This window comes from Sycon ciliatum, chromosome 2 (genome assembly GCF_964019385.1).
Source record: "Sycon ciliatum chromosome 2, ocSycCili1.1, whole genome shotgun sequence".
Lineage (NCBI taxonomy): Eukaryota > Metazoa > Porifera > Calcarea > Leucosolenida > Sycettidae > Sycon > Sycon ciliatum.
The window spans coordinates 21954559-21966178 of NC_088644.1; the positions used below are offsets into that span (position 1 = coordinate 21954559).

The 11620-nt window shown below is 46.6% G+C and overlaps 1 protein-coding gene across 3 annotated transcripts in view; it reads left to right on the forward strand.

The window, feature by feature from the left end:
- LOC135809213 (FIGNL1-interacting regulator of recombination and mitosis-like) overlaps positions 1-11620 on the forward strand; it is a 34082-nt gene that overhangs the window by 21849 nt on the left and 613 nt on the right. For all 3 annotated transcript variants that reach the window (XM_065322507.1, XM_065322505.1, XM_065322506.1), the window contains 9 exons: positions 1244-1324; positions 1827-1979; positions 2318-2398; positions 3022-3138; positions 3954-4058; positions 4542-4622; positions 5097-5132; positions 5557-5601; positions 9819-9869. In XM_065322507.1, the coding sequence (XP_065178579.1) occupies positions 1244-1324; positions 1827-1979; positions 2318-2398; positions 3022-3138; positions 3954-4058; positions 4542-4622; positions 5097-5132; positions 5557-5601; positions 9819-9869 (750 nt within the window). The remainder of the gene's footprint in view (positions 1-1243; positions 1325-1826; positions 1980-2317; positions 2399-3021; positions 3139-3953; positions 4059-4541; positions 4623-5096; positions 5133-5556; positions 5602-9818; positions 9870-11620) is intronic.

Genomic DNA, 11620 nt, shown 5'->3' on the forward strand with positions numbered 1-11620 from the left:
GTGATTCAGAACAGTATAATAGTGTGGTATAATAAGAAGATAATGAATATATTGAAGTATTATTCCGGGGAGCTCGCTCACCCACGTGAAAGTATTGCAGTTGAGTTCCGAGGCGTCTTCGTGCGGCGCCTCTCTTGGTACGCATGAACTCCCTTCGGCGGACGGCAGCCGGGAGGACGCTGCCTGCGTACGCGCGTATGCGTGGGTTGCCTTTGGCTGACGGGGGGCCTTGCGGACGCCGCCTTCGTACGATGGTCGGCCTGGTTGTGCACTGCGGGGAGCACTGCAGGGCTCTTTACGTCGTACGACGCGAGAAGAGGGGCCATTCTTGCTCGACTAACAAGGGTATCGGCTCCCTTGCAGGACTAAGCGTGGCCCCCTCAAGCTCTTCAGAGTAGCGCGTACAATGCTGACGACTTGTACGGAAGGTGTGGGCGACGTACGACCACACTTTGCGGCTCTAGGCCACGAGTTGTAAGCCATGATTGCTCAACTAACGAAAGTGCTAAATCCTTCGCAGGACTAATCATGGTTCTTACAGAACTCTAGAAGTTTCTCGGAGCCCAGCTTTAGGCTGCTGAACTCAATGCGTGGTCGCTTTCACGACGAGTCAAATTCTGGTCATGACATATTTTATACCCAGTGAATACACAGTGATTTAGCCAATGCAGTTACGAATACTAGTTCTTCTTAAGCAAACATTTGTCTTATCAGTGTTCTTCCTAACCAGGTTTCACTGTACATCATGGTAGATAATGCAACAACCTCAACAACCTCTCCTTCATGCGCTAGTTGTTGTTTGGAATTTTAGTGTGTGTGTGTGTGTGTATGTGTGTATTGGCTGCCGAGAGTAGCAACTTATCGGCTGACAGTGCATGGCGGAGAGGAGGAGAAAAAACCCACGATATGAGTTGAACAGAAGCCGTGAACACTGAGGCCGAAGCACACGGCAATTCCAGAGGGTGGCAGCTTAAAGCAGCATCAACGAGGAGGAAGCACTCTGTTGCAGGGTGATCAAAGACATCCTTCAAAAAGCCGGCTGTGTGTTGAGGGCGAGACCTCTCCGAGCCAGGAGAACGTGCATGCTGTTGCATGGGACCACTTCAATCATTCCATGTGCACTTTGTGTTGTCAGAGATCTTGCAGTACATAGCAATGTGTAACAGACATGTGTGTGTAAGTGCTCATCAAACATGTATTCATGTACAGTGTATGTGTTTAAAACAATGTTGTGTGTATGCAGATTGTGACCGGTATAGTGATGCCTGCCGTCAAGTACCTTTCATTCTGGCAGCAGCTAGCGGATTGCAGTCCTGCTCAAGTGGTGAGTGCGATGTGCCTACTGGAAAGCATTTTGCAGCTTCTTGAGACATAGAACGTATTTCCTCTGCAGCGTGTATGGTTGACCAGGTTTACTTGGTCTCATGGCTAACTAGCACCATGGAGCTCTGCTAGCTCTGCTGGATAACTGCTGTGTTGTGATTTCCATACACGGTACGAATACATATACAGTAGAAATGTGATAAGTAATACCTGGTGGGCACCATGGGGTGTGTGCATGTACTTAGTATGTGTAGTACTTCTTACCCCAACATGCTAAATCATGGATAAATCCATCCGTTCCGCGGACAATATCCGCTCTAAGCAAGGGTCTTCCTTATCAGAGTACGTACTGAGCTAGAGTATGTCTGATTAGAGTCCTCGAGTACGTACTGCGAGTACGTACTCGTAGTACGTACTCGCAGTACGTACTACGAGTAAGTGAGTTTCACTGTACGTGTAACGTGTATGCTTTGTTTTTGTCTCTCTCTCTGGTTTTCTCTTAGGTGTGCGTTCTAGAACTAATGGCAAATGTGACTGCCGACATACGCTGTTTCCAAGCCATGCCTCCCGACCAACGCTCCACGCTGTGTCAGCTTGTCCTGTTGGTATGGCGACGCATGACGGAGTTCATCTGCGATGTTAACGTCCTGCCTGAGGTAATGATTTTTTTTGATTTCTCACCAGCCGTGATGGCCATCCTAAGTCATTGGATTCTCCTTTTCTCCCCGCTCCCTCTGCCCCCCCCCCCCCTCTCTCTCTCTATCTCTCTATCTCTCTCTCTCTCTCTCTCTCTCTCTCTCTCTCTCTCTCTCTCTCTCTCTCTCTCTCTGATTCTATAAATTTAGTGCTCCATCCTGACTTGATTATAACTTCCTGTTCCACGGTCCCCTCAAGTATTTTCAATTATTTACCTTGGTAACAGCTACAGGCATGTGATCTCTCACCTCCGTTCAAATTCACATGACCGTTATGTGTGCCTTTGCTGTGTTCATAGGAGACGTCCGTAGCTAGTCATGTTCTCCTGGAGTGGACCGGCCACATGGTATCTATCATGTCGGTGGACGACGTCATGGCGGTATGTTGTACAGTACTAAATGATTTCGATGATAGCTTCGACTACCGGTACTTGTGGTATGACATTCTGTAAAGTGTGTCAAAGGATTTTCTCATACAAGAGACATGGGGAAACTCTGACAAGAAACATGGGGAAACTCTGACTTTGCTTTCTGAAAATGCTATGATGTAGTAGAAAATCACTGGAAGAAAATGGTATCAAAAAAAAATGGTGTCAAAATGGGATCAAACTGGTATCAAAAAATGCCGGAATTTGCGTTAAAGTTCCAGGCAAAGGACTGCCCGTACTTGGCAGGTACCGGTATGCCAACTTGTAGTCACGTGGTGGCCCTTGCTGCACGATTTGAGTGTGGCTGGGCTGTTGGCCAACACCTACCCTGTGTAGAAGAAAGAGATCCATGCTGTTGACGAAGAAGCGTGTGTGTGTATTTGAATGTCTGCCGTAATGTCACACGACATGTACATGTATGTACTGTGTTAATTTATCAGTACTTGGTTGTAACGTTACTGGGAAAGCAACCTTTTTGAAAACGTCAAATGTGTTCAAGCCAAAAGGCAAGAAAGCAAAGTTGTAACATTACTACTTTCTGTGTCTCTCCTGCTACATGTTATTGCTGGTTGCAGCTACTTCAGATTTACCAGGATCATATTGTTGGCTGCTCACACGAGGGCATTGTAGCTGGCCTGCCGCAGCTGTTCTCATGCTGGGGCCGTAGAACAATCCCGGATGGCCAAAAGCAGGTGAGACTATTATCTTGCTTCTTTCAGGATTAATCGTGCAATCCTGTTGCAATTGTGGACATCTTTTTACCCCTCAGCTTCTCAAGATTTCTTGTGCTGCTATGATTGTTGAGTATTGATTCGAATGAATGTGGTCAATTAAAACCGTTTGACCTCTTATGTCTGCCTGACTTTTGGTTTCTCTTATCTGTTTATCTGTCTCGCTGTCTCTGTCTGTTCTCTGTCGTTTTCCGTCTGTTCTCTGTCACTCTGCCTCTGCATGTCCTCTCTGTTGAATGTCTCCATTCTCTTATCTTGCTCTGTCTGCCTCACTCTCTCTCACTCCCCCCCCCCTCTCTCTCTCTCTCTCTCTCTCTCTCTCTCTTTCTCTCTCTCTTTCTCTCTCTCTTTCTCTCTCTCTCTCTCTCTCTCTCTCTCACTCTATCTCTATCACTCTATCTCTATCACTCTATCTCTATCACTCTATCTCTATCACTCTATCTCTATCACTCTATCTCTCTCTCTCTCTCCCCCCCCCTCTCTCTCTCTCCCCCTCTCTCTCTCTCTCCCCCCCCCCCCCCTCTCTCTCTCTCCCCCTCTCTCTCTCTCCCCCCTCCCTCTCTCTCTCTCTCTCTCTCTCTCTCTCTCTCTCTCTCTCTCTCTCTCTCTCTCTCTCCCTCTCCCTCCCTCTCCCTCTCCCTCTCCCTCTCCCCCTCTCTCTCTCTCTCTCTCTCTCTCTCTCTCTCTCTCTCTCTCTCTCTCTCTCTCTCTCTCTCTCTCTCTCTCTCTTCTTTCTTTCTTTCTTTCTCTCTCTCATTCACCTGTGTGTATGTCAGGATGATCTGCTGGACATGATGGGTAGCCTGTGCCAGATTTGCCTCTCACACAGTTCATGGAGAGTTCATCAGAACGCATTGGTGGCCTTCACAGACTTTGCCAAGGTAAACGTGTACTAGTGATGGGGATAGAATCACAGTGCTTCATGAAATTCTTTGCCCTGTCCAGACTTTATACTGATCTGATACGCACTCATTTTGTTGAATTTGGCAGAAATCTGGATTCTTGCCCCCCCCTTGAGGCCTCCCCAACTAGCCGTGATTTTGTATCCCGCGTGCTGTTTGCAGTATACTTGTAGGTTGGTCTACACTAAAAATACTTAAACTATCAACGTAGCATGTACAGTCTGATTACTGGATACTCAACCTGTGGACAGAAGAACTCTGTCATCCTTTGTAGACTCGTCAGCACAGCGCGGGGGGAAGAGGCCGAACCTGGTGGCAATGATGATATTTTCTCAAAGCCAACAACTGGACATGTGCTCGTACTGGCACGGGGCCTGTCGCTGCTGGACCGGAGTAGAGTGGCAATGTGTATGCCACTCTTTTCTCACTCTGTGTTCACTGTGTGTTCACTGTGTGGTGCAGGTTACACCTTATGCGGAAGCGGTTGAGTCCAAGTTCATGCCGGCCGACCTTGGGGACGTTATCGTCGCCTATCTACAGCAAGTAAGATTAGAGTACATGTATACTCAATTATTGTATAGTATTCCACTGTGGATCATGATGAAGTCCACTTTCTCATCTTAGAAGCAGCCTTTCGTGTCCAATGCTGGGCTTTTGCTTTGGTTATTATTTATTAGACTACTGTAAAACCGGGAATTTTCGGTGGTGTGATATTTTCGGTATTTCCCAAAATCAACGGTTCGGTAGTGCGAAAATAATTTCGGTTAACCAGTTTTCCAGATCCAAAAATGCATTTTGCACACTGTGTGGCATGGCATGGTTGAATTTTAGGTCCCGAAAACAAATCTCCGTCGAAAGTGTTAGTTTTTAGTAACTTTTTACAGTAGTTTATTAACTAGTGCTCTACTACCGGTAGTTTCTCAGCAATGATAGGTTGATCCATCAGACAACAGCCTGAAGCTCTGTGTGAATCCGTGGCTTGCTGCATTGTGCTGTTTTATTCCTATCTGTGCGTAGGTGCCACGACATGCTGACCTGGTGCATTACCGCAGTGTAAGTGTGCTGTGACCTGTCTTGCTTGTCTTGTTTGTCTTGTCTGCCTCTAGAGCGTGTGTTGCTCTGCTATTGATAGAGTGTTCGGTGTGCAAAACCTTTCCCGGCTAGCGGCGATGTCCTGAAAGTAGATACCGGATCTGTGTTCTCATGTTCCTGTCTGATACTGTGTAGCCGTGTGCGTTAGAATCAATTCTCTCCCAAGCTATTTCGAGTGTGTATGTTGCTCACTGTTCACTGTGTGTTGGCGTCTCTCTCTCTCTCACTCTTTCTTTTTCTCCTTTTTTCTTTCTCTCTCTCTCTCTCTCTCTCTCTCTCTCTCTCTCTCTCCCTCTCTGACCGGTTGCCTTGCCTTGTCGACTGTGTGCCAATCATTGTGTGTTGACGTTTCCTTGTCTGGTTGTCTTCCACGTGCTCTGCGTAGACTGAAAACCTTCTGGCCGTATTCAAGGAGCGACAGCAGCATCTGGTGAGTCATTTATTTTATGATGTATTTTTTAGTCCTCCCTGGTTGTCACAGATAGTGCGATGTGACAATTCAGTAGCGCCGTTGAAGGGACAATCCACACACATATTGAACAGGGTCAATCGGTGGCTAATATCACCCTTAGCCAGAAATTTCACAGGATTTTGTCCTTGGTAGAGTGGAACCTGCATTCTCAGGGTGGGTTTCCCTGCTAAAATGACTTTTTCATGGTTAGTCCGTGGGCCAAACCTGAAAAAAGGCCTCCTAGAAAAATCTCGTTCCGACTTTTGGGCACCGCAATTTTATTGGCCACGTCTACTCTAGATACCTTACTGAGCAGGATTCCGGTTGTTGTCACTCTGACAACTTTCTGAAAGGTATTCAAAAATCGGCTTTTCCATGTTGAAAATTTCTCTCTCGGCGGCCATTGTTTTGTATGCATTCATCAGTGCATGCACGTTGTGTGTGGTGCTGTGAAATGTGATTATGCACCAGAATAGACGAAAGTACACGAATTCAGTGTTACCTGTCATGTCAAGTCGTGATCTGGTACGATCTGGTACACTGCACACTCTCTGCAGGTGTGCACCCGGACCCACAATTCTTACTCTCTGCACTGCAGCACGGTGCAGGCGTGCACCCACTATACTTGGCATCTTCCTTCTCAGTTTGAACTTTCATTTCGAGATTGGTTTTTGGTTTCAGTTTGTACTAGTATGTCTGTGGTCAAGTAGCACTAGAAGTAAGCGTCGTGATGAGTTTAAAGTGTCTCATTCAAGTTCCGGAGTGCGGTGAGGAGGTGAAGCCCTTCACCCAGACAACGTGGAAGAAGGTGTGTGAAATATGCACTAGTGAAGCTGTTGCCGTAGAAAATTTAGCTGAGTTCAGGGAGTTATGTCGTAGTGATGTTTGGCCTGAAAACGGAGGCTTCCACAGAAAATGTTACCAGAAAATAACGAATATAACCCTCCGACGAAGGCAGAGTACCCCTCATCTAGCCATTCGGAAGAACTGTCTGTGCCGGAGTCGATAGAGCCAGAAGCCAAGCGCCGCCCCAGCACGCGCGCCGCACTAGCCGCGCCCGTCGTAGCTCCAGGCATGAAGGGCTGCATATTTTGTGGGAAGGAGAGACGCCAGCAACCTGGCCGGAAGAATTGAAGTCCAGTCCACAAGCAGGTGTGAATACGCACACGCTGCAGCGAAGCTGTTATGTACATGTTATACGCAGTAAACGTCAGAAAAGACGAAAAGGTCCAAGTTGCAATTGGTCAATCCGTCTCTGGAATGTTTGCGCGCGAGGTTAACTACCATAAACAATGCTACAGGAATTACACGAGAGCTTAGTGCCCCTGTTTGCGAAGCCATGGTGGGGATGCATGCCTATACAGGTTGTGACACAACCAGTGCCTTCAGTGGCAGAGGGAAGAAGCTTGCATTTCAGCTGATCACCAAGCAAACCCCAAAAGGCGAGCTGGCTCGAAAGGCTATGGCAGCACTCAGTGCATCATTTGACGCACTACCAGCTGACATTTTCGCTTGCATCGAGCAGTTCACTTGCGGTATATACGGCTTCAACACCGCCACATCTATCAACGAAGTGCGAGACCAGATGTTCTGCTCTCGCTCGACGCAATCCAGCTCCCTTCCTCCTTGCCAAGATGCGCTGCGCAAGCATGCTGCAAGAGCAAATTACCAGGCCAGTATCTGGCACCGTGCTCTGGAAGCTTCCGCGGATGTCCCACCACCGCATAGCCCTGGTCAAGGGTGGACCATTGATTCTGGCGGTGGTTTGGAAGTGGACTGGCTCAGCTTGGCACCAGCACCATTGAGCCTGATGGAATTTGTTTCATGCGGTTGCACGACAGGCTGCAAGCACGGACATTGCTCCTGCCGGAGACAGCACCTCAATTGCACGGATGCTTGCAAGTGCTCTCACTCGGGCCAGGAGTGTGGGAATGGGCAACCACTGGAGCTTCAAGTAACTGCAGAACTCAGTGAAGACGAGGATGAATAAGAAAAAGAATGCCCATCCTGACAGGTATGTATAATGTGATTGAAGATTGAGTGTTCATTAGAGTTCAGTGATGCACATTGTACAATCATGAACATGTACGTGACTGTACATCATGCCCAATTCAAGTCCTTCTGATGTTTGCCCAGTGTTCAGTATCAATATCACATGTGGACTAAAATCAATGTGGGAGATATAAAAATGCACGGGAATGATCATTGCGATTATTTTTCATTGCCATCGGCTTCAGCCTCATTTCCTCTGTGCTGCGCTGATGAGTCCACAGAGGACGAACTAGTTCTGTCCACACGTTGGGTGATCATTGGAATTGGAATTGTGTATTTTCTGTGACCTGATTATTCTCTACAGGTCGACCTTTTTTGGCAACATAAGTCAGTGTTATGATGACGAAGTCTCCCTCGTACACAGCTGCAACAAACGTAGTCTTCTGGGGTCACGCGGTCCTTCAGGTCTGGTCTGTCAGTGACCTGTGCTGATGGTCACAGTGTTGTGATCCTTTCTCTGGACTTTCAGATTATTCTGCAACCCATATAATAACTATGCAATGCATAAATGCGGCTGTGTGTTCTGCCTTATATCTGTATAATGTACACCATTTTTGTATTGAACGGTCTGAGATATTCTTAGATCAGACATAGTATTCTGCAATGTACAGTACCTGCATGCCACAGCCAGTCCTATTATGACCTGATAAAATGGTATACAATGACTCGAATGATGTTTCGAAGTGGTTACAGTATTGTGCTCGACACACGCGGTCTTCTTGCACACGTCTGTGTACATGAACAATATGGACGTATTGGGCATTTTGTTTTTCTTTATTTTTCATGTTATATCATATTTTTCTCTTTCCAGTTGAATCTGGGAAGGAGGCACTCTGGATATATGACCCTTTGGAAAAATAATAATACCAAAAACATTGTAATTAGCCAGAAAATCCAATTTTAGGTTCTGGTTACCATGGCAACCGGTGCTGATTTGTATTTCACTCGCCGTGCAACCCTTGGACAAATTCAGGAATGACAACAAACGGGTTTTCAATGTATGCCAGTCCATCTATCGACTGGGCCAAAAAAATTGCGGTGCCCTCTTACTCGGAACGAGAATTCACATTTTTGTCACTTGGCCCACAGACTAGGTGTCACTAATGTAGTGTCTATTATGCAGGTGATGTGTGCTATGTGAACAAAGAACTCGGTTCCTGGCTGCCCAGTGCATTTTTCTTGTCAAATTTAAATAAATGACATCTTTAGCTGGTGGAATGTCACTCTCCTCACTTTGAATTTGATATGGAGATATTTTGTGAGATATTTTGTTTTTCAAGTACATACCTGCACTAGGGCAATGATTCTGTGTAGCAATGAGTATTGCCTTAGAATTGCCATCAACCGTGTATTTTAGCAAGGAAACACCCTGGACACCCTGGATATTCACTACTTTGAGGGAAAGATGCAAACGGGTAAAGTCTGAAGAAAAAATTGACTGTCATCACCAGGACTCGAACCAGGGACCGTCTTGGAAGCCAGTGATGCTCTAACCACTGAGCTATGGTGTAGCTGTCATCCCAGCAGACACCATTCAACTTTTTCTTCAGACTAACTCGCGCTTCCTGTGAATCAACACAGACGGGTGGGACGCAGCCTTCACTGTAACCCACGTACTTCATGTAAAAACTAGCATGCGGGAACCCCAAGTCACCCTAAAGGTGCATATTCCACTCAATGGAGAGCAACATCCTTTTTTGGATTCTGGATCAGGGTGAGGTTGGCAATTTTAATGGATCCCTACATCATAACATGTCATGTATTTGATTTTTGGATGGATTGTCCCTTTAGTGGCAACAGTGCCACTTTCACTTGGTTCCCTGTTTGGCGTTTGCATAAATTGCCCTTTTTGGCAGCTATGGTGCCGACGCTTTTGCTGCAATGCCACGAATTCTTGGTTCAAGTCAGAGAGTAGTGAATGGTGTTGCACTACTCTCTGGTCCAGATCGGGTGAGCGTGTTGCATGGATCAAGATTGGGTCTGCTACAGCGAACAGAAAACACGTTCTCGTGAAACAGAGCAGCGCGTCGCCGAGTGCAATTACTTCGACGGCAGTGTACAGTGTCTGTAGTGTACAGTGTCTGTAGTGTGTTCAAGTTTCGCCATTTTTGATCCTTGTCATACATCTTTTATTTTATTTTCAGATGGAGAGGCGACACATGCTGGACCTGCAGACAGAACCATCACAGTTTCTGGTACGCACTTTTGAAGTTACTTGTAGCATCCTGTTTAGTCACCACCATGAACAGTGGCTGTATGAGTGAGCCATATACAGTCATTGTACAGTCAGTGTATGTATGAGCATTAATCGCTCTCATGGGCTGCGGCAATGTTTGTTTTCGGCAAGCCTGTACCGCGCCTGCAGCCGAAATTCACAGGAGGCAGGACGATGGCTTCCTGTTGCAGAAGTCTTGACAGCCTGTACTTTGCACGCAGGCAGGAATTTCCCAACCCGTTTGTGTTTTCTGACGTACGGTATTTGGTGCGAATGGCACACTACTCGGCACTTGCATTGATATGCAAGGAATGTCTAGTTAGGGTGCAAAATCAACAACATTGAATGCAAGGTTATTCCTGTAGCTATGCAAAAGACGTTACTAACGTCTGGCGCTAGCCAGGGTCCACACAGCTTGAATTCCGTGTTTCTTTGTGCCGTCGGCATGCCTGGCGCTATCCCGTACCTTTCTCGCTCCACATATACTGGCATACACAGAGACATAGACAGCAATAGCGACAACACACAAAGTGAAGGGTAGTTGGCCGCAGCCAGATGTGAACCGGATAACGAGTGAGGTATGGAAGCAAGCAAGGACTGAGAACAGAGTGTCTCAGATAGAATAGTCGTGCCAGTGAATAGCAGAAATAGGCCATGATGCAGAACCACTTGGGACCGTCAGATTAATTTTCCTGGACCGAGCCAGCCGGGAAAAAACCCTCGCGCCGACGGACGCATTTGTGAGGGAAAAAACCGGGTGTATATCCCCAATGGCGATTAGGCATCATGTAGGCATGGCAAGCACATCACGGCAAACAGTGATAAAAAGCATTGATAATATGCACAGAAATAAAGGGTGGGAGGGCAGGGACACTGGTGAGACTCAAAACTGACTGAAGAAGTCGGGAAAAGAAGCGACAACAAAGAACACACCAGATGCCATATTTGCAACTGAAAATATTTCGCGAGAAATCATTTCTCGCCTATCTCGCTGTGCTCGGCCGGCGAGAAATACAACGTCCCGTACCGTACTATCAAAGACAGCTGGCCACAATATTCAAATAGGGCTTTCAAATGCAAGATCATAACGTGAAGCAACTTGGAAGAATGAGTATGTATGCGAAGTGTATCGGGGGAATGCATGCAGGGCGATAGTGCGGGTTTGAATCGCAGGCTATGTCTTGAAAAAAAATAGGAGAAATGAAAAATTTATAACATCCCTATGCTTTTTTTTGCCTAGGTCATCAAGGTGGTAGACGGTGTCGTATTACCCTCGAATGCAAAGAGAAAGTTTATTTCTTTCGCTCAGTGCCCTACGCTATGCTTTTTTGCCTTCGTTGTAGCTCATCATGCATGTTATTCGAACAGATGGAAACTTTTTGCAATACAATAATGTAGCCGATCAGTTCGTTGTGGTATGGTTGGGCATTGTAGCCGTCAAAGCATAGCGCAGGGCCCTGAGCTTCCAAGCTCTCTCGTTGGTAGTAACGTCATCCGCTACTCACTTTATCTAAATAGCCACATGGGCATCGAGTTTGGGGCCGAAACGTTAACCGAATGCTTACACTACTTTACAAGCAAGGTCCAATGTTCGAGTCCTGGTGGGGCTGTTATTTTCTTCTCGCTTTTCTGCCAGTTCACTTCCCTGACTGCTGACATTGGATTCGAAGTTCTCCCATTCCCAAACTTGAGAATTGTTTCGTTTCATTTAGTATTAGGCCCTGTTTTCAC